The sequence below is a fragment of the Mastomys coucha genome, unplaced genomic scaffold (assembly GCF_008632895.1).
Source record: "Mastomys coucha isolate ucsf_1 unplaced genomic scaffold, UCSF_Mcou_1 pScaffold22, whole genome shotgun sequence".
NCBI classification, from domain to species: Eukaryota; Metazoa; Chordata; class Mammalia; order Rodentia; family Muridae; genus Mastomys; species Mastomys coucha.
The window spans coordinates 211,369,772-211,393,348 of NW_022196905.1; the positions used below are offsets into that span (position 1 = coordinate 211,369,772).

Here is a 23,577-nt window from a genome sequence, read left to right on the forward strand (position 1 = left end):
CTACTGGCTCTGAAACGGATTCTAGGTTCTGAAACCAACCAGATGAGAAGGTAAGACTCAAACCATGAAGCTTCTGTTTTATTAGTAACTGTTAACTCATTTGTGAAATTAAGCAGATATGGATAAGAGTGAAAAAAAAAATACTAGGCACCCAATCTTGCCTTATTAATGGGGGGGGGGGCACGCTAGTTCATTACTTTATAACAGAGATGACATCTTAGTAGGCACCTGTCAGGTATGGAGGCAGCTGCTAGCCCAGGGCTGGGGCCAGAAAATAGTTCTGTACACCTGGGCCATGCAGCATCCCTGGGCAGTGTACACCAAGTCACTAAGAGGAGCAGGGGGCTCCTCTAGATGGGTGACCAAGGGGATATTGTTGGCCATGAATCAATGAAAAGCAGATAGATGCCCTGCCTGCCACTACAAAATAAAGCTAAAGGGATGCCACCAAGGCTGGTTTAGTAGGTATGGCTGTGGGCTCCAGGGACTTCCCCCTGGAGGAATCTAGGAAAGGCCAGACTTAGCTATACATGTGCAGATGAGAAATGATTCCAAAAATGGTTTGTGCAAATATTTTTTTATTTCCACATTTATATCACAAGTTGTCCACTTACTGGACCAAATAGCAAAGTTGCTCCCTTCTGCGCGAACACAGAAGTCTAGGTACTGTACATTCACTAAGGCTCCTTGTTTTTGCAAATCGCGTTTATGACAACCATAAGGCAAACGAATCTAAAGGAATGGTTATGAGTGTTTCCAGCGAACAGACGGCTCCCCCTTAGCCCACCAGGGCAACTCACACCAGTAGCACCCTCGGGAACTTTGTGGGGTTAAAGACTCTAGAAAGATGGCATTTTCTAGAGTTGTGCAGAAAAGGAAAGAAGGGAAGGAAAAGTCATTTGGCTGGTGGTAGGGGAAAAAGAGGATGAAAATAAACGAGAAAACTCAAATTTCTGCAGCATTTCTTTAAGAACTGGGACTGAACATATACAAATGGGCAGACGACTATGCAGTGTGGGTGAGGGTGGCCCACCCATACAACACCAGGGTTCGCCGCAGCAGAGAAGCTTCCAGAGCACAACACGAGGGGGACAAAAAAAAACCACTGGCTCGAGAGTGGCCTGTGCCTCAGAGACACCAAGGCCAAAGAGCAAGAGATGCGGAGAAGAGATGTGCGTCTGTTGCTGTTAAGGTAACCTCTTCCACAGGGTTCCTGTGCCTGCCTGCTACTGAGGTCCCTGCCTTGGGTGCTTAGAGTGGCTCTGCACCTCTTCTGGGATGGGGGACTAACGCTTTATAGCTGGCTTACTATAGAGTTCTGGACTCCCTCAGCTATCTATCTGCCCCTCCCCCGAGCGGCCCTTCCTTTGCAATCGTTAGTAAACTGGTAGCAGCATTTCACAAAAGGAGGGTGGAGAGCGAGCCTTATGCTCGCCTTCTCGGCTGGCCAGCCTAACCTTTGTGAGGTGGGAATGCACATGATGGCCAGGTCAGGTGCTCAGTCCAAGCAGACATAAGGCAGAATGTTCAAGCGCCCATCGTCACCATGAGGGTCGAGTGATATACACTGCGTCCAGTCATACCAATTACCCTGTGTGTCTTCACACCCGTTAACTCCCGGCCATTGCTGGGCCTGGATTCTGTCCAAATCATTCTGTGTGACCTCCCGCGTGAGCCCTGGTAGGTCAGTGGGCGTGGGCAGAGGCAGCAGCACATGGGGCTGCCGAGCCCCTTGCCGACTGCTCTCCTCCTGCTTCAGGTACTCAGCCATAAAGTGGTGCGCACCTGGGGTCTGTGCGCCTGAGGATGACAGCAGGCTGCTCTGGCGGCTCAGGTAGGACTGTATGATCTCATTACGCGATAGTTCCTTCCAGTTCGTCTGCTCAAAAGGGCTCTGGAGGCTGGCCTTAGCCTCCTGCTGCTCCAGCTCTGTCCTAGGCAGCTGCTCTGGGGGTACTGGACTGTCAGCCCGCACCGGCTCTTTCTGGGTCAGAGGCCTGATCTGTCTTGTCATGGGGTCAAAGGTGAGCTTCCGCTCTTTTAACCGCACAGGCTTGACACCGGTCTCAGCCACCTGCCCGTCCAAGTTCACTGTGTAATCTCGAGGTCGGTACCTCTTTTTCTTTTTGCTGTCCGAGCCACCCGAAGAGGCAGCATCACTGTCCGCCTTGGAGGAATCTGGAGACAATCCAGCCCTGCAGGCTGGCCCCGTTAGCCGGGGGTGGCCTTCGGGCTGTTCTGGCCAGTGCACAGGGCTGTCAGCATTAGGCAGCAGCTCCAGACGGCGCACAGGGGGCGTAGGTGGCTGGGCCAGCGGGAGTGGGGATGGTACCTGCGTGTTGTCCAGTGGCTGGGGCCGTGGGGAGGGGCTGGACACTGGGCCCTTGGGTATGTATGAGCTCCGATGCCGCGCAAAGGAGCCTTCATGCCGTGAGTTCCGGGGGCTGAAGGAGCAGCGAGAGGACCCCCTGGGATAAGGAGGACCTGGGGGCTCATCCGCCCTGTCCAACTGCTGCAGCTGTGCAGCCTTGGTCTGAAGGCAGGGAACTGGGGGTTTGCTCAAGCCAGGGGAGCTGGGGCGCGGCCGCACGGCGTTCACGGGGATCTTGGTGCTGTGCTTCTCGTTCTCGCTGGACTCCAGGCGGCTGCCATCAGGGCCTAAGTGCCCACTGCCATCCAGGGGGCTGGGTAAGCTCTCTGGGCTCCCGCTGATCCCATTGGTGGGGAGAGGGGATGCATTGGGGACCAGGGGGTCAGGACTGCCTTTGGAAACTTTGTGGGGTGGTCCTGGGTGGCCCAGGTCACGCTGGTCCCCCCTGCGCTTACGGCTGACCAGCCTATCTAGCCGCTGCCCAGGAAGCCTTTGGATGTCATTGCGATTCTTCAGGTCATGGATGCTCTTGGGTGCACCAGCCACTCCCATCTCTGGCCGGCAGTTGTGCGCACCCCCATTGGCAGAGCCTGCAGCCCCCGCTAGTGCCCGTAGTGCCACTTCGTTCTGATGTACAGGCTCGATGAGCTTCTGCCAGCTCCGCAGCAGCCTCTTGGCCCGCTTGGCCAGCTCCTCATTCTTGGTTTTCTTGCGGACATCATTGATGAGCTTCCCTAGTCGTGTCTCCTACAACCAAGAGAGTGACATATTTATAGAGGGCCAGCTTCTTGGATATAGCTTGGGTATGTCCAACACTCTGTGGCAGCATGAATCTTTAGATCTAGGACTCAATGGCTTTCTCAGAAACAGGTCTACTGGCCCCAGGTACCTGTAGACTCTGTGCCATCAAGGCCACAAGGCTGCTCTGCCAGCCTGTCTGGGTGAGCACATTATATAGCCTAAGACCTCCTACTCAAAAAGAGGGTAGTGCCACTAACCAGTTGTCTAAAGTTCAGGCTGTGTCACCAAATGCTATGAGGTGTGCACAGTGTGGGAAGAGGCCCAGCTGTGAGATTAGACGCCTCCATTCTTGGAGAGTCCAATAAGAGCCTAAGCCACAGGAAGAAAAGCTGGCTGGGGCTACCTTCACCTCCCATTCCGCCCAGGATAGGGGCAAGGGCTCTCACCTCCAGTGCCTCTTTGGTGATGGGGTATCTCTCCAGACTGGAGATCACTTCCAACACTGCCACCATGTTCCGGATCTGAAGAAAAAGAACCATGTATCAGCTCAAGGCTCTGCCCTCTCCCATGGAAAGCCCAATAGCTTAGGGCCCTGCAAGGTGGGCCCAAAACCCCTCTAACCCTCTCCCAGGGTTCAGCATTACCCATATGCATGTACACCCACTACCATCAGGATGCTCTGCCGTGAGGCCTTTAGGCTGAAGGACTTACCACATAAAGCAAACAAAGCCTCAGAGGAAAGGAAAGATAGGCACAATAAACCAGTGAACCTGATGACTGTATCAAGGTCTTCAGAGAGACTTTCAACAAAGCAAGATGTCACAAACTATAAGATCTGTATGTCACATGGCCAGGAGGGCCTCTGGAACACCACCTGAGCAACAGTGTAGCTCCATGAAACCAGGTGAAAGAAGGCCAGAGACACTAAGAGGCTCTGTGCACAACAAGCAGGGTGAGGACTAGTGCTGAGCTGCATGGTGACAGGAAGTTAACATCCACAGGCTCATGTTTGGGTCCCACTAAGACAGCCTTTCCATATATCACTGACTTCTTTAGTCACAACACACTCACTGGGCAAGTGCCAGGACTGTCATTCTAGAAACAGTAGGACCAAAAAGCTTATGACTGGTAGGAGTGGACATCCTAGCAGCACAGCCACACTGGCAAATACAGCAACACAGTAGCAAAGCATGATGGGAGGGGCTGAATAGGAGCCTCCAGAGCAAGAGGGAACAAAGCAAGATATCACAAACTATAAGATATATATGGCTAGTGAGACTAGCCATTTGGTGAGCTCTAGATTTGATTGGGAGACCCTGTCTCAGTGACCAGGCGGAGGAGTGAGTGATGATCCCTGTACCAACTTGAGCTGCCCTTTATGCATGTGCACACATGTGGTCCATACACATGTACATGGGAAACTACTTAAGTGAATCCCAGACCGAAATGTGGAAGTTAAAAGTAATCTCCAAAGTGGGTGCAGGAGAGGAATGCAGTTGTGCATTCCTGGACGGAATGGGAGGTGAAGGTGAATGATAGGTGTTCCTGAAGAGTTCAGAGCACAGGGGGTAGGTAGGTAGTACCATGGCACTGCAGGTTCTTGGTAGACAAGCAGCCAGGAACTGTTGGGGGTGGAGTTTAGACAGAATACCAACAAAGCTGGTTGGCCAAAGCCCTAAGTCCTCTCTATCCTTGTGCCACATGTTGACAGGGTATGATATGACCTGCCACACTGGGTAACATGGAAAAACAGTCTGCAACCCTACTGACTGTTCATGAGGAACAGCCCAGCTCCAGCACTTGGGGGGAGGTGTCAGCTAACCCCCAGGAGGTTGTTCCATGTGACATACCACAAGCAACCCAGTGACCAGAAGCTTGACCTTCAGGTTTCCTGCTGCTGCCCTGATCTATGCTGGCTGAATCCTTTCATGTTTTGATTGTCTGTCACCTACCCACTGCCTAGGGACCAAAGAGCTGCCTCCTTACTGGAGGTTCTTGGGGAGGATCCATACTAATAAAGATACCAACAGAATTCAAGTCCAGGTCCCTATTATCTTACTGGCTGTCACCTAAAATGCTGCTTCTAGCGTCAGGAGTACATTATGTCCCTGGGTTCCCAGCCCTCTACCTACAATACAAGCCTTAGAATCCTGATCATATCAGCTCTCTGACTCCAGAATTGTTTCTGTCTCTCGTCCACACCTTAGCTATGTCTTGTCAGGTAAGGTACCAGGCCTAGGTTGGTTCCCAGACCAGGAGATAAAATAGTCTATAGGCCATGGGTACCCCCAGCTTTTCTAGTCTGCCCACTTCTAGCTGAAGGCAGTCACCATCTCCCTTTTGCTTCAGGGATCTGCCTCCTGGGAGAGAACCTGTAGTGAGCAGAGACCAGTCAGCAGCCCTTGCATTGTCCCACAGCCTTTCACTAAGCCATCCCTCTGTCAACAAGGCATGCCCCTCCTTGGGAACAAAAGCCTCCACATGTGATGTTTCCTCTGGGGCTGTAAACACATCCAAATTACAAGTACACTGGTCCTGCTGTCCCATGGGTGGGTGGCCTATACTCACCTCTGAAATGGATGGGCAGGGATTCCGTGCAAAGAGTGTGCAATGAGATCATTCCCAAGAGAAGGTAGTCAAGTGTTTCCTGGCCTAGAATCTTGGTGCCACTGGGCTCCTGAGCTTACTCCACAGCTTCATCTCCACCTAGTGATCTCACTCTGGTATATTTAGAACCCTGGGTCCCCACATACTTCTGATCCTGCAGTCTTTGCTGAAAGGAATTTGCCCAAGCCCCAGTAGCCTGGCAGCACAGAGCGTCCTTGTCCTTGGACAGACACCATTCTGTGCCCAGACAGGAGGAGGGGGCAGAACACCTAGGGGAACCAGGTATTAGGCTGGTGCATAGGAAAAAAAAAACTCACAAACACATACCCTCAAAATGCTGAGCCATGCACAGACCAGGCATAGTGCCTTCTGGGGTTATATGGATCAAGGTCTAAGGGCCCTGCCTAGGTGCTCAATGTCCCATGGCTATGTCCTACCCGAGGGGCCACCTTAAAATTGTGGGCTTACAGGAGGCCCTGAGATAAATGCCATATCCTCTGTGTCCCCCTGCAGCTGTAGGTCATTCACCTAAGGAACTGCCTGCCACACTTAAAAAGTCCAGACTGCTGGCTGGAGTCACACACTGGAGCCAGTATAAGTAGTCCAAGCATCAAAGCGGTGGGTTAAGGTGAGCTAACCGAAGACAGCAAGGAGGAGCTGGAAGAAGTGATGTGGGCTGGCAGGTAGGCTCAGGTGCTCTACCACTAGGACAAAGCTGTTAAGGCTAATCCACTGCCACCACCATAACAGACACCCTGTCTTTTCTTGGTTGTTCCTCTTACCTGCATGTCAACACCCACCCACTCATCTCCTGAATGCTGTTCTGACTGCCTGGGGAGTTCTTTGCACTGCTCTGATGGGGCAGGTCTGTAGCTCAAAGTCCTAGTTGCAGGCCGGAGGGCCATTTACAACCTGCTGCTGTCAAAAATAGCCTGATCCTTTTCTCCCTTTGGGACTCATTCTCCAGTGCCCAAATACTCCCAAGCACTCTGCCAAATGTCTTCCCATTAGGAGAGCTCCGGCACCAGGCCTTGAGCCATGCACGTGTACACAGTGCTGCCTGAATAGACACAGGTCAATCTGTATTACCTTAATAAGCAGGATGGCCAAGCTTGCCTCCCTTCCTGTCCCCATCAGTGACAGGCTCTGCCCATTCATTTGCATTGTTGGACATCCAGTGTGGTAGTGCCTGCCTGTGTACAGTGGCTCTAATGGAGGCATATTTGCAGTGGCCAACAGGGGCACTAAGGAAGCAAGTGGCATCCCTATGGGAGCCACACAAAGGTGTGTCAAGGAACCACCACAGGCCCAGATGGAACATGAATATTCATGATAGAACATTGAGGAAGAATGTACAGTATTCATGACAGAATAACATTGAGGAAGAGTACACAGGGCAAAGTCAGGCCACTGGGTGCATGCCTTAGGGCATCTAAGGAGACATGAGGTTCTTTGTCCTACACTCCCCTTCCTGATTGCTAGGAGATGGTCATGCTCTGCCACATGCTCCCACTTCAGTGTAGCAAACCTAAGGGTGTGTGTGTGTGTGTGTGTGTGTGTGTGAATCTTTCCTACTGTTAAACTGATTGTGCTGGGCATTTTGTCATGGTAATGGGAAGGTAACACCCCAAGGCATGCAGGGACCTACCTATATACAAGATCCAAGGGCTCAAAAAGGCCCTCAGCTTCATTCCCTATTAGGCCACAGCCTGTGCTGACTCACAATTCCTGCTAGGCAAACCCATGACACCTGCAGCTCAATTCACTGTGAATCTGAGAAGAGAAGCAAGCCAGGCAGAAAACATCAGGTCTGGCACTGCTGAGATCCAGACATGGTGAATGACACCCTCAGAAGCAGTGACTATTCTCTCTACTAGTGACTACTCCCTTTTATGCTTACATTTGGCTCTAGGAGACTCTGGGAGGTGGAGGTACAATGAGTGCTTTCCTGCCAGTGCCTCCAGTGCTGGGCATAGTCAGCAGGCCTTCCTAACTTAACTCAGGGTACAAGGCCTTCCATCTTTGGAGACTTCAGGACTCATAGAACCTAGAAACTCCCCCACCACTCACAGAATCAGGAGACTCATAGAACTCTCTCCTTGGTTGCTCTGACAGACCTGAGCCAAAAAGTATTATGCCCTAGGAGCTATGGTACTGGGACAGGTCACCGGGATTCAACTCCAGGCAATCCTCCTGCATCCCTCTGACAGGATACGCAGAGTCCCAAGTGGGAATGGCACTAACTCAAGAGCTTATAGAGAGAGGCCTGGTGACTCCTCCTTGCCAATGGGTGGCTACCCATGGGGAATTTCCGGCCACAAGCAGAAACAGGGAACCAAGACACCAACCAAGTCTTAAGAGTCCTAGTATCCCCACAGGTCAGCTAATACATTGGCTTGCCATACACTGAAGTGGGAGCATGTGGCAGGCAGGGATACCTGCACAGCCTTGGCCAGGCTCTTGGGGTCAGGTTCCAGGCTCAGCAAGGAGGAATAGGCAAACTGAGGAGTAAAAGAGCCATCATTTCTGATCCAAAGGCAAAAGGATTTTGAATATTACTACTGTGTGGTATGTGTGGCAAGGTGGAAGATGCCAAAGTTGGGGGTTTCTCATAGAGGGGTGGTGTAACCTTGTCCTGTGGGGAATGCTGCCTGCCTAGCACTGCCTCCTGCCATCCTCTAGCAGGGAAGGTCCATTCAGTGGCCACACCTGGAATCAACTCACATCTCTGACCTCTCCAGAAGACCAGAATGTCTTTGCAAACTCTGTTCCCAGCAAAGGCTTGGAGTCCTCTTTAAATTGAAGCTCAGCAGGAGAAACTGGAGATCATGGTAAATCTCAGTTCTTTGAGTAGAACAGCACCACCAAATTCCTCTTTCTGGACTGTGCTCATAAACCCCTGGGGCCTGACAAATGACTACCTATGGGGAATTTCCAGCTACCAGCTGAAACAGGAAACCAAGACACCAAGTCTAGTCCCAGTATCCCCACAGGTCAGCTCACCACGCCCTTTTCTCTCCTCAGCTAACCAAAATCCCCAACGCTGGCAGTTGTCATTATTGCCCAGAGGCATCGACACTAATGGGACCCAAGTATTGTACAGCTTCATTTTACAGTGAGGAAACAGTCTACGCACTTTCCTGTGCAGGGTGGAGTGTACTACGTTAGCACACAAGCATCCTGTGATGTACTTGCCCCAGCCATCAACAGCAGAGAAGCACACAGATAACACAGCTCCTTGAAGCTGGCCCCTCCAGATGGTCTCAGTGTTGTGTCATTTGCCTTTCTTTTCTCAAGGGTGTTGAAGAACCAAGACCAGGTACATCTCAGCACTGTTTCATGCCCAATGGTATCCCGAAGCGGACGTATACAGTGATGGCCTGAAAGCCACCTGGCCAACGCTCCCAGGCACTGCCTGCCAGTAGCCCCAACCACATCTGTGCAGCACAGTCCTCAGGACCTACACCAACATCCCTTGAAAAAAACCAACAGTGTCTTTGTGGGTTTTAGTGTCTTTGTTTTGTTGTTGTTGTTGTTTTTTTTTTTTTTTTTTTTACATGAAGAATAGTCTAGACAAAAATTTACAAAGCTCACTGAAGTTAAAAGACTCTGGTAGTGTTGATCAGCAAGAAAGCTGTGCTTTCAAACCAAAACATGCCACAGATGGCACCCAAAAGCAGGCGATCTGTGAGCCTTCAGTGTGTTGTGCACTACCTGCTGACACCCGTGAACAGAATGGGTGCTACAGGGCATGCTCTGGGAGAAAGTCTTCCTTGCCTAATGCCTCGATAAGCCAGAGAGCCTGGTGGGGTCCCCAGTGCCATTAGCCTTGAGGATCATGTGGTCTCCTGGGATGCCTGGTTAAGGCAGCCTCAAACTCAGCATGGCCAACTTTCCCACACATAGCTTTCTTGGAGAAAGGACAGTGGGGCAGATCCCACAACCACTGCCATCACTAATAAAAAGCATTTCCCTATAAACAGGACCCACCTGCTCCCTGAGGAATATCCAGCACCTAAGTAGCCTGTCATAATCCAAGTGTCTCTGCCTGTCCTGAAACAAGCCAAGAGCTCTGACAAGCAGAGCATACCACTGCATGCCACAACTTGAGCCAGGAGATGGGAAACCCAGCCTGGGTGCAAGTATTATGCAGACCACTCACTGTACCCATAAAGCACTCTAGAGCATGGAACAGCAGCAGAAATTGGCGCCTGCATGCACAGCTAACCTCTTCAGCAACAGAATACCTGAGAGCAAAGAGAATGGCTCCATACAACACCCACACACTGTTCTTTTGCTTTTGGTCAGGAGCAGAGAAGCAAAATGGACTCTGCAGATGCTGTCCAGTGCACAGGTCCTTCTTGAGTGCATGGAGTTCCCACGAATGTCATCTGTGAGTTTGCTACTGTCCACCCATGTAACTGGAAAACTTGTAAGCCAGACACAACTTTACATTTCTACCATCAATCCTCACAGAAGGGTCTTGATGACCAAGTATCTGAGGACAGCAGGTTGGGTGGTGGTCCTCCACCTAGCCTCTCTTTGACAGAAGAGTTGCTAAGAATACCAGCTGCAGGAGAGTGGAAATGACCCAACACCAGGGGAGGAAACACAGTACTTGGTCCACACCTTGTACAGAAGGCAGATCTCAAACAAGAGGAAGCCAGCTTTCCAGGAACTGTTAAGAAGCAGGCTCCAGAGCCAGCTGAACACAGGCAGTGAAGCTGTGTGTATACTCAAGCTGATAAGAGCAGATGGTGGGAGCCACCTGGCATCCTGCACAGCCCAAAGCACAACCAGGTGCCCGCCTAAGCCCAGCTCCTCTCCGAGGAGCCTGGGAAACCACAGATAACATATTGTGCACTAACCAGGCCATGCAGAAACACCCACAGGAACCAGGCCTGGCTTCCAGGGCAGCTCCACGATACAGAAAGTCCCTACATGCCTGCTTATGTACACATCATAGCTTTTAGGGCTGGCGAGATGGCTCAGCGGGTAAGAGCACTGACTGCTCTTCCCAAGGTCCTGAGTTCAAACCCCAGCAACCGCATGGTGGCTCACAACCACCTGTAATGAGATCAGATGCACTTCTGGTGCATCTGAAGTCAGCTACAGTGTACTTATGTGTAATAATAAATAAATCTTTGGGCTGGAACAAACAGGGACTGGGCGAGCGGGGCTGACCAGAGCAAGAGGAGTTGACCAGAGTGAACAGAGGTCCTAAAATTAATTCCTAACAACTACATGAAGGCTCACAACCATCTGTACAGCAACAGTGTACTTGCATACATAAGTCTTTAGAAAAATAAATAAATAGCTTTTACAGCCCAACCTGCTGTCCTCAGACACTTGGTCACCATAACCCCATCTGCCTGAGACCAGTGGCATTAGAACGCACTACACAATTAACCTAGAACTGTCATCCATATCTGTTGGGATCAGAGCAGCTGAAGGAGACCAAAGCACTTTGGAAGCACCATACAAGGAGCTTTCTGGACAGCTCCCTGTCACCTAGTGGAAACAAGATGCAGTACCTGGGGATAGGCAGGCAGTGCTCAGGGACCAAGCTCCATGAACTCCTCTCAGCATGACATATGGCTCTCTCTACACATACCAGGGTGTCAGCTAGCCTGGCTCATGACCAACCTCATCTGCTCCCTGTGCAGTTGGCACATACCTGCCTCCATAATGTTAGCGCCATCAGTAAGATGAGGACACTTGTGTGAACAACAAGGAAAGAAAGCAGCAGAGAGGAGAAGAGATGGGGCAAGTAGGTGGCTATCATATGAAAAGCAGGGTAAGTGGGTAGAGAAAGGCCAAAAGGGAAAGCCTAAACCACAATAAACAGACAAAGCATAGGCAGCTGGCCCTGCAGAACCCCAGTCACTGAGAACAGAGAACCTGTCCCACAACAGCAAGATCACACTTGTCTCCTCCCTGAGAGCAGCCATAAAAAGGGGGCAGTCAGTTCTACTTAGCTCTGGACAGAAGGTTCTGGCCAACGCAAGTGGGCAAGAAATAGACAGATGAGGCCTTCCAAACAGGAATGAGGAATGAGTGCCCACACCCTGCGTTCATGTTAGTTCTTGGGAAGCTCTTAGGGCATCTGAGTAGAGCTACAGGACAGAGCATTTCCACCATAGGCTCACAAGTTAAAGACTTCAAGCCAATTCTCTACTGACAAGTAAATATGAAAGGCCAAGAGATGACTCAGTGAATAAAGGTGTACACAACCAAGCCTGACAACCCAAGTTTAATCCTATACCTCCAGGTTGTCCCATGACCTCCACTTTTGTGCACACGCACAAAATAATGTTAAATTCTTTAAAAATTAAGATAATTACATATGGATTTACTACATGTAAAACCTTAGCACTGAAAACTTACAAACACAGCTAAGGAAATAAAGCAGACATCATGTCAGTGCAGACACCAAAGCTTTGCACTCCACTATCTAAAACCAACCCACAGAGTGGACTCAGGCAAGATCAATCTCAATTTAAGCAGATACTTTTGGGGAAAGAGACAAGATGATTCTGAAAGCACACTGAGTTCAGAGACTCAACATATAAAGCCTTGTCACCAAGTGTGTCCCCTGGGACACACACAGTATAAGGAGATAATTCTCTGACCTAACCCCCTTCCACCTACACACACACACACACACACACACACACACACACACACACAGAGTTACATGCACACAAATGCACATGCCCAACAGAAACCAACAAAGATAGTTAACAAGAACCTTTTAATTTAGTAATCAAGCAAATGAGGTGGGTGGCAAGCTGGCAATCATAAGCCCATTCATCTTTTACCATAGAAGATACAAAAGAGCAGACACACACTCAGGTAATCAATACCATCGGCCATTAAGAAATGCAAAGTAGCCGGGCAGTGGTGGCACATACCTTTAATCTCAGCAGAGGCAGGCAGATTTCTGAGTTCGAGGCCAGCCTGGTCTACAGAGTGAGTTCCAGGATAGCCAGGGCTACACAGAGAAACCCTGTCTCGTAAAACCAAAATGAGAAATGCAAAGTAAAAGTCCCATAGAAATCACCACATACTCCCTGAACAGCAAAAATTAGCATTAACTTTATCAAATGTTGACAAGGTTTGAACAATTGTACTCCCCCCCAACATCTTTCATTCATCTGGATGACTTCAAACTCCTGATCCTCCCCGCCTCCACACCTAGGAATACTGACATGATTAGCATATATATTCCTGTTGGGAATATAAAATAGTAAAATTATCTTAGAAAGTAAAACCACCCAAGGGGCTAACAATATGACTCAGTAGGTCAAGACGCTTGCCACAGAAAGCCCTGCCACCTGAGTTGATGCCCAAAATCCAGACACCAAGTAGTTGTCTTCCAGTCTCTAATGCATATCCACACAAGCATGTGTGTGAGGAAATTAAGAAACCAACCAATCCAAAGTGTTAACAATATATACACAAACTGTGGCTAGTAAGATGGCTCAGCTGATAAAGGTGTTTGCTGTCCAGTTCCACTCCGTGGAACTCACATAAAAGTAAAAAGTAAGAGATGACTCCATAAAATTGTCCTCTGACCTCCACATGCACACTGTGACACACCCTCAGCACACACACACACTCCATACTTACAAACCATGACACAGTATAACATAGGTAAACTTCAAAGTCAATGCGCTGAAAAGGACAGACTCCCACCTAGCCCCCAAGAGGAGCGTGTGCTCGCACACTGTACAGTTCACACACACAATCCTAACAGGGTCAAGGCAGACCAACCTCAATGGCTGAGAGGAGAGCAGCAATAGTCTGAGGGTTGGGAAAGGAAAGGGGAATAATACCAAGGAACAGGAAAAGGTTTTTTGGCAGTGATACGTTTGTTATTTCCCATGCCTATGGTAAATGGCACTACAAATGTACCTGGTTACAGACTTCAAATGTGCAGTTTATTGTATGTCAATTATAGTTTGATAAAATTGAAAAAAATAGGGGCAAGATATAGCAAAGTAGGTACCCCACAAAAGTAGGAGCAGTAAAGCCAAAGCAAGAACACTTTTTATTGCAGAAGACACGACTGAGCACCCCACACCCCAGAAGAAAAAATCCCTTGGGCTGTCTCTCTCCAGTGAAATGAGGAAGGACAACAATTGAGCCTAAGGCCTAGAACCTTGGAGGTCTTCTAAGGACAACTAAACACAGACACAGAATACATTCTCAATTTCATTTCCGACTCTACCCAACACTGACAAGCACATCCCTACAGATCTACTACTACCTGTGCACTAAAGAGACAATGTGTCCACAGCAGAGTGGGAATGGCTGACCTTGGGTTAGGCAGGTCTCAGCACTCAGAAGCTGTGCTGTAGCTATACTGGTCAAGTCTCAGCCAGATGCCCTAGTCTCTACCCTGCCTCCACTACACCTAGAACAGAGGAGTAGGAGCCAACTACCCAGCTTCCCAGAAAAGGCAGACAGCTCTAACTTCTAGACAAACATCAGTGAGCTCCCCATAACAGCACCTGCAGCAAGTACTGCAGCCACCCTGGGCAAAGTAGCTCAGTGCCTGGCATACTGCCCCACCCTGGGTATGCAGGGTCTGTATCTAGCCATCTGGAGTCCCAGTTTCTACACTATTCTCCAAACATGAGACCTGGGGTAGGCACAGAGAATATCTGGGAAAGGCCCCAGACCCAGCACTAGCTAGCGTCTGTGCTCAATAGTGGTCTGAGGGCTCCTGTCTCAACCCCACCAAATCTCTGTGACAACCCTAAACGTACAAGGAATGTGCAGAGCTCGGGCTAGCATTCACTCCACAAAAGAATGCCCTCTCATGTCAGCCTCAGAGTCCTCCAGAGGAGGGAGCTTGTGACACCGTTCAGAAAAATTAACACAGGATGAAAGGCAAAGGGGTGCTTAGGGTAATGGAAGAAAAGCTATCACCATCTAGCAGTGCCCAGTCAGAAACAATGGTTCCTGGCAAGCACAGGCCCTTCAAGCCTGCATGCTTGGCAGCCAAAACCATTCACTCCCATGTGGCAGAGAGCTAGCTGGTCACCTCCTAGTACTGTTCACACCTGTGGCATTCCCCAGCCTCATACACTCAGCTCCAGAGCTCTAGGCTGAAAAGATGCTCCCTTCTCCTATCTCTGTCCCTCTCAGTATCTCTAAGAGCATTTGCCTAGGTTCCAGCAGGGAAACTGGTAGCTACTACAGGTGGGACCAATAACAAGCCTTAATACAGGGTGGGGGTGTTTCAGAGGGCCCAGTCAACTGTTTCACTAACCACTACCTCACAACATCACTACATACTCCAACTTTAAAATGGCAAAACCACAAAACAATGCCATAGACATGTCACACACAGCCTGCCTGCACTTGGGTGGGTCACTGAACTACTGGTGCCCATCACATACCAGCATGAGGCATGGTACAGGGCCACTGATCACAGGCAGCAAGGAGAAAAGAACAAGTTACCCACACTAGCCCTCAGTAACATCTGTCACATGTCAACAGGATAAACTCATGGCCATTTCACCAGCAGCAGATCCTCCAGGTTGGGCCCAAGGCAAAGCCAGTAAGTACACTACCTCCCTATTCCTATTCACCATGAAAGCCTGCCCATTCCAGCAAGGGGGCAGCACACTGAGCCTCTCAGGATGACAGACCCACCTATTGATTATCTGTCCCCCAAACCCTTTCAGCCTGCCCACCTAGGTTTTGCTTACTCCCACTTCAAACTGCCCATCACAATAACACACAGCAGGGATTCTATCAGTGCGTCAGTAGAGATATGAGGTCTCTTCCTACTGAGTGCAATATTTACTCCAATACTACAAATATTTGGAGTCTCTCTTTCTAGGGCAAGCTGATCTCTGAATACACCAAGTCAGTGTCTGGACATCATGCTTTGTCCTGTACCCAACTGCTGTCCATGAGGGGTGACAGGGACACAAGTGATTCTCATGAAGAACACAGAGAATGCTGTCCCAGAGTAGACTGGGGAGACTTTAGCCAGGCACACAAGTTAACTTCTGTTCCACTGAGGCCCTCCTTGGTCAATGGTGTGGACCAGTACTCTTTCAAGCCACACTTGCTAAGCAAGGCCAACTGGCTTTTGGGAGTCTTCATTTTCAAAGCGGTGGTCCTGGCAAGACCACAGAAATGTTCTTCAGTCTACCTTCTTGGAAACCATGAGCTGATTCCAAAATGTTATGTTATGAGGTGTGAGGTACAAAGCCAAGCATTGGAGCACAGACAGACTGAACATCACAGCCACTGTGTGAACTTGGTGATAGGGAAGTCTCAAGGCAGTGGACAGAGAAGCTTGCGCCGCACCAGCAAGCCACCTCAGCGCACCAGGCAATGTAGCACTGAAAGACCAATGGCACTGGACAACTTCTGGTGGACCAGGACAAGACTGGTCCCTACCCCTGCCAGACTGAGGAACTACACCAGCACTCTGCTCTGGCCTTGAACCAATTACATGCCCAACACAGCTGAGGCTGCAAAACTGACCCAAACACAAGGAGCACATCATGGCTGGAGGACAGAGCCCTGTGCAAGACTTGGGATTCCTGCCACCAAATGCCCAAGACAAGACAGCCTGCAATAACCTGGGCATGTTAGTGTAAAGTACAGTCTGTGCAGAGACCACACCATGCCATCATGTCCCCAAAGGGGACATCAGGCCTAAGCAACCTCAAAGGCCATGCAAGGTAGGAAACCAAGTCACCAGCAGCCTCCCGTGTCTTAGTGCAGGCACTGCAATGATCTTTCACTGTGTGTCCTCAACATCTAGGTCTCACAGTCCACAAACCTGCTCTCCTCCATCTGCAGGGAGACATCCAACCCTTACTGTGGCTGCACCATTTGGTCCCACTTTCATTGTAGCCAGCCAGCAACATAGCCACCTCTGGAAAGCTTCCACACTTCTTTTTTTTTTTTGGTTTTTTTGAGACAGGATTTCTCTGTGTAGCCCTGGCTGTCCTGGAACTGACTCTGTAGACCAGGCTGGCCACAAACTCATAAATCCGCCTGTCTCTGCCTCCCAAGTGCTGGGATTAAAGGCGTGCGCCACCACTGCCCGGCCACACTTCCTTCTTTTCCTTAGTTTTTCCTTATGAATCTGATCCTGGGGGCTCAATTTGGCTAGACGCATCCAAATTATTTTCTGGCAACTGCTAGTGTTTCACGTGTTTTCAATTCTCAGCTGCACATTATAGGGATGCCCATTATAGGGATGGGAGTATAAATGTGTTCTGTTCTAAAAGGACCCAAGGAGCTAAGCCCTCCTATTTGGCAGCACTGTCAAAGCATTTGGACTGCCCCCCTGTCCTTGCTACTTGTCCCTGACGCTACAAAGCATAGCAGTATGTATCTAACCACCAGCAGGGGATGGAAAAGCAAATGCCCAGAAACTTCTACTGTAGTATTTCTGATCCAGGCTCAACCAGATTGCACCCAGACAAAAAGAAAAATGAGGCTCAGCCACCTATCCAAACTAGGAGCCTTGCATGTCAATGCCATGTCTAATAAGCAACCATCCATCCCTTTGGGGACATGATGGCATGGTGTGGGGATGCTCCTGGAATTTGGGGCAGGCCAGTGAACTTAAGTAAATCCTCCTCTCTCCTAAAAGAAAGGGGTGACTAGGCCTACTTGAGTCTCCTGAGACCTTTCTTCTTTGCACTGGTTAAGTGAGGCCTAGGATAAGACTCCATAGCTCATTGTCTATGCCTTCTTGCCCACCTTCCTTTGCTGTGGTCCTCCTGAGTCTCAATCTATGCTGTAGCTCTAAATCTGCAAACCAATCATGAGATAAGCTAACCTTGTCCAGACCTGTCTTACATCTTGCCCTGGAAAGCCTGGTCTTCCTCAGCACAAAGTCAAGGTGGCAGAACTTCGAGTCCATAGACATAGCTAAGATATGGAGGTGCCTAGACCTCTCTCAAGGACAGCTGGGTGGTTTCAGGACATTTGTATGGAAACCATGACCTGAAGACTGACTGGTGGCTGTGATCTCCAATGGGAAGCACGGTCCACTTCCCCTACTTCCCAGGGAAGGATGGTGGCTCCAGCTATGCCTAGCACGATCCTATGTGCTACGTGTACAACAAAGTCAGGTTATTTGGCAGCTCCTCCTGGATGGAAGCAGCTGTCACTACTGTTTTCCACTGTCCTCACAACAGATAATACTGAAGATGAAACTTAGAAACAACCAACAAGGCTGGATGGTGGTGGCACAGGCCTTTAAATACTCAGCAGGCAGAGGCAGGCAGATCTCTGAGGTGGAAGCCAGCCTAATCTATAGAGCAAATTCCAGGACAGCCAGAGCTACACAGAGAAACTCTGTCATAGAAAACTATCACAGGTCAGCATGGCTCAGCAGACACAGCGCTTACTATGCAAGCCTGATGATCTGTGTTCTATCCCCAGATGGTAGACTGGAACAGATTCCCTAAAACTGGCCCCCCATCTGTGTGAGTGTGTATGTGTGTATGTGTGTGTGTGTGTGTGTGTACACATACAAAATTAAAAACATAAAAAGGGAAATAAAGCCAAAGTTATAAAAATATAATATATTCACTAGGAAATAAAATAGAAACCAAGGTCCAGATTCCATTCAAAATTTCTGAGTAAATGAGGGTGACAGTGCCTGCCTTCTCAGGTTAGAATGCATATGACTGACTGCAATGCATACACAGCCTTTGCTATTTAATCCTTGCCTAGTACTTAATTATGTTGCCTCCATCTAGTTAAACAACCCAATCCCCCAAGCCTCCAGTATTCCAAAATAATTAGTTGTCTTGCTATGTATGTAGCCCAAGCTGACCTCCTGCTACAGCCTCCAGGCTGGCACCTTAAGGCCTCCCATGGAGTAGGGAATAGCAGTCCTCAAGCCCTGCCTCCCAGCATCCCTTTGCTGCTGATAGAGACAACAAGTACAGTGTTCTATGGCACCCACAGAAGTAGGTCAGGGGAGGAAGGTAGAAAGCAGGGTTGAAGTAGAGAAATAAGAGGGACAGAGAGCCTGTGGTGTGCTGGTGTGTTGTCATAGAGGACCATAATTCATTTGGTCCTGAGGAAAGCTGGGTACCTCAAAAATGCACAGCACAGAAGATACAGGTGAGTGGGCTGTAATTCCCATCTTCTCTGAGAAGCACTCTGAGTACAACCGGTTTTCTTGGCTCCAGGTAACCAACTCCAGCAACCCCCTCAGAGTTCCCTTTACCTGCATCACTGGGCTGGCTAGACAAGGCCTCACCGCAGCACCCGAGGGGTGAGGGTGGATTTCCCGGGCTATTTTCTTCCCCAGCTGTAGTCAGGGCCCCAGGCCTCTAAGCACTGTAGAGAGATAGTGTCATAGGCTGCCCTGGAGCACACACGAGACTCCCACCAAAGCACAGAACTAAATCATCAACACAGAAGCAAACTCTTTTCTGCCCTCAGGTGCCCAAGAGAGAAGCACACCCTGTGGTAGTAGCAAGCACAGCAGCTCTAAAGCACCCAGCCCAACAGACCAAGACACCTGCCCTGGCACCCTGCGGTCTAACTCCCTTGTGTCTTTAGTATCTTGCCCTAGCCATAAACGTGTGTCTGGCCTCAGGATGCGCCTCTCTTTATCCAAGTTACACACAGCTGGTGGGAAGAAGACTGGTCTCTCATCAACGTTAACAGAAATCTTCCAGGTTCTTAAAAAGCACAGTGACCCTATAACTTTTGACCAAGAACTGTCTCACCCTTTCTCCAACCCCGAAACTCCTTTTCATTCCCCAGGTCCCTGCCAATGGATCCAACACCACCTTCTTTGCACGTCTCTGCACTGGCCACTCACAAGCTGAGAGGTCTCTGTGGTCCTGCAGTGGGGGCTCGGCCTCAGTGGAAGCAAACAAGCACCACTTTACTATTAAGCATTTCCTCCAGAACTCTACAAATGACAGTGCCTTCTTAAAGTAGCCAACCAAGGGACTGAGGCCACCTGACTGATCTGGCTGAGATCACACAGCTGGGTTTGGGGCACAGGCATTCTGGTAGCCAAACATTGGCTCAGTCTGTGACCTTGAAGCACAGCTCACTGCTGGCCTCAAGGGCACAGATACCTGATTACAAGCCCTTCAAACAGTGAGGCCGAGGTGGGATGGGAAGCTGGGGTGTTTTGAGGCCTCGCATGAGGGGCAACAGAGGAGATCTCATGAGTGTTGGACAGAAAGTAGGAGTGTTCCAGCTGTCCAGCAAGGGTTGGTGAGCAGCAAAGAGCACCAGGCCAGATGGGATTCAGGATTCAGGATTCAGGAAGAAACCCGGGGCTATGCTCTGCCTGAGAAGTAACAAGCTCAGTCTGAAATTTTAAATTGCTCACTCTTGCTGCCTAGTAGAGAATGCTGGACCAACTGCTCAGCAGGCACTGACTAGCTTCACAGAATGAAATGATGAAGCGCAGGAAAGGGTTAGGGTATGAGTGGGAATGAGGTTCTAGGCACAGGCCACAGAGCCCATACCACACAGGCTGCTAGGATACAAGGCTGCATATACAGGCCACACTGGGAGTGGAGGAGGTGACTTGGTTAACCTCACCCCTAACTGTGGGACACTGAGGAACTGGTGTTAGTACATGCCAGTTGTTCCTGACAGCTTATGTGATACTTCACTAAATGAGGCTGAGCTCAGACTGCTTGGGTAATGAGGGACAGCAGAATACTAAGAAAGACTGCACAGTCCTCACAAGGCACAGAAATGTCACCAGAACAGAGAGCCTAGAGTCGTCCTGTGTGTGCCCTGTGTGCTCAGACCACCTCCAGGAACCAAGTTTGCTACTTGGAACTTCCCTCATCAGCCATGACTGAATAGGGCCTAAGATAGGTATCCTCTTCTTCTGCCCTCCCCCATGATACCCCCTACACATTCTGTGCGCACACTAAGGCAGCTCAAGCGCCAGCCTCACACCCGTCCTTGTGCTTGTAGTTTAAAAAATGAGCCTTCAATTGCTGTTCTAACCACACTAGCCATCTCTGGTCCCCTGCTCCACCAACATAGACTCTGGATTCTCTGGAACCATAAACCTGAGTAAGCTTTCTTTTGTATGTTGCCTTGGTCATGGTGTTTTATTACAGCAAAAGAAAGATAACAGATGAAACTAATACCAAGGATTGAATTATTGCTGTGACAGGCCTGACCATGCTTTTTTTTTTTTTTTTTTTTTTTTTTTTTTTTTTTTTTGGAGGAATATGAAAGACTGAAATTTTGGACTAGAAATGTTGTTGGATGCTGTTAGCGAGACTTATGGGTCACCCTAGTGGGGGCCTGGAAGACAGCAGTGCTCAGACTAATATGGACTGTGAAGCCCCAGCTCAAGAGGTTTCAGAGTGAACAATTATAGCAACTGAGCTGGAGACCATCCCTGGAATGTTTTGGTGGGGAAAGTAGCTACCTTCTGTCTTGTCCATGTTTGTTGACCCATTCCCTCCTAACTACTACCTGCCCTGGGGTTTTTTTTTTTTTAAAGACTTATTTATTTATTATATGTAAGTACACTGTAGCTATCTTCAGACACACCAGAAGAGGGCGTCAGATCTCATTACGGGTGGTTATGAGCCACCATGTGGTTGCTGGGAATTGAACTCAGGACCTTCTGAAAGAACAGTCAGTGCTCTTAACCTCTGAGCCATCTCTCCAGCCCCCTGCCCTGGGTTTTAAAGACACGATTTCTCTGTGTAGCCCTAGCTATCCTGGAACTCACTCTGTAGTCCAGGCTAGCAAACTCAGAGAGCTCCTCCTGCCTCTACTTTCCAAGGGCTGGGATCAAACCTAGTTGGATGGTGTTAAACTCTTAGCCCTCTGGATAGGAGGGCCAAACAAACTTCTAGAAGGTGCCTTGGCCTTGGTCTTTTATCACAGCAACAGAGAAGTAATTAATACACTACATACAGAAGAAACTGGACCAGCATGTCCAGACAGATGATTACATCTCCATTCACAGTGGCACTGTCCACAGCTGCCAACCTATAGATGTAGCCAGCATCTACCCAGACCGATGAACAGACAAACTATGGTCCACTCAAACAGTGGAATGCTACAATTCATCATGAAAAGGGAAGAAAATGGGGAGACAAGTTATGTGGGTGAATCATGAGCACATTCTGCTAAGTCAAACAAGCCGTATGTAAAAAACCAACGTAATCCAGCCTGTGTGATTCCACTTATGTGGCACACCTGGGGGGGCAAGGTCATGAACACCAGAAATAGTAAAATGAGGGTGGCTGTTGGGGCTAGCTAGGCAGGGGGATGAGGCACATTTAGCAGGCGCAAAGTTTGAGCTTTACAAAATAAAAGAGGGGCACACATCTTTAATTCCAGCACTTGGTAGGCAAAGGCAGAATTTCTGTGAGTTCAAAGCCAGCCTGGTCTACACAGTGAGTTCCAGCACAGCCAGGGCTACAGAGAGAGATCCTGTGTGGGTGGGATGGAGTTGGAAGAATGGTATTGACAGCTGAATATTACAGTTGGCATGGCTGAGGTGTACATTTGAAAATGTTTAAGAAGCCAGGTGGTGGTGGCATATGGGAGGCAGAGGCAGTCAGATCTCTGTGACTTTGAAGTCAGCCTGGTCTACAGAAACCTAGTTACAGAAGAGCCAGAGCACTCTGTCTTTAAAAAAAAAAAAATGTTGAAGAAACCAGGCCTAGTATCCAATGCCTTTTATTCCCACACTGGGGAGGCAGAGGGATAAACAAATCTTTGTGAGTTCAAAGCCAGCCTAGTCTACACAGTGAGACACTGCCTCAACAATCAACTTAATAGGTAAATCTTAATATGTAAACATGCTTGCAGTCAAGTTTTATATGTGGCATGTGCATATTACCCCAAGATATACACACAAATTACCCAGGTGTAGGATCCTAGCTGGGCCTTAGTATAGCTGGACCATACCACTCAGGGTATTACAGTTTTAGCAGAAGAACCTGTAGTGCTCAGGTAATACCCTGAGTGGTATGGTTCCCAATAACTCCTGGGCTCTCTACTCTTTTGCATAGGGAACTGCAACTGATGGGGTCACATGACCCCAAACAGGGACAATCAAAAGAGGGTGTTGGGCCCTAAATCCTGACAAAACCACCTCCTGCTGTGAGTGCCTGAGCACATCACCTTCCTGGAAGCATATGTGTCCTCTCTCCTACCCAGACCTGGAAGTCATAGAAACATCAGCTGGGGACCACAATTAAACAGGGATTTGTGAGCATTCCAGAACCCAGCAGGAGCTATAGATGTAGGCAGTGGACCTCAGCCCTAGTTACTATCTCCATATCCATGTATAAGTACCTAACGGGAGCTGCCTTGGTGTCTGGGGGACATGGACAGGCACTCTCTCTAAGAGCCATACCAGCTCCACCTTTGAGTTGTACCCCCCAACACCTGACCATGCTGTTTGAGTAAAGTAGAGGGGATCTGTGAGGTGGGGCTCCTATGACTCAGTGATGGTGACAGAACCCAAAGCTTCCTGTGCACATCCTGCATGCATAGGCTCTGAGTAGAGAACCGACAAGGCTGCACACAGTGCTTGCAAGGGACACCAACACTAGCAGTCCCCGAAAACCTATTTTTGCAGAATCTACCACTGAAATAGAAACTTAAGGGTTCTTTGGAAAGTGAGTTGTGTTGGTGTTTTGTTGGGGCAGACACATGAAGGAGTGTTTTCCTGAAGTGGACACAGGTGAAAAACTAAGGCAGACTTGTGAAAGAACATTTAGCTGAAGCAGACATAAGAGAGAGGATGTTCTTTAAAGCAAGCATGTAAAAGGACAGATGATAAAGGATTCTTTGCTAACAAACCAAATGTATTGGTCCACCTTATATTGTATAGTTGA

The 23,577-nt window shown here is 49.1% G+C and overlaps 1 protein-coding gene and 1 long non-coding RNA gene across 2 annotated transcripts in view; one reads left to right on the forward strand and one right to left on the reverse strand.

The window, feature by feature from the left end:
* Nucleotides 1-560: 560 nt before the first annotated feature.
* Nucleotides 561-23,577, reverse strand: part of Med26 (mediator complex subunit 26) — a 47,538-nt gene continuing 24,521 nt past the window's right edge. The window contains exons 2-3 of the mRNA XM_031340301.1: nt 3,559-3,633; nt 561-3,118 (exon numbers count right to left, since the gene is read on the reverse strand). Of these exons, the coding sequence (XP_031196161.1) occupies nt 1,499-3,118; nt 3,559-3,633 (1,695 nt within the window). The 3' untranslated portion in view covers nt 561-1,498. The remainder of the gene's footprint in view (nt 3,119-3,558; nt 3,634-23,577) is intronic.
* On the forward strand, nt 3,015-5,272 carry LOC116069561. The gene is made up of 2 exons (XR_004110035.1): nt 3,015-3,174; nt 4,824-5,272. It is a non-coding gene; the product is annotated as an uncharacterized LOC116069561 (long non-coding RNA).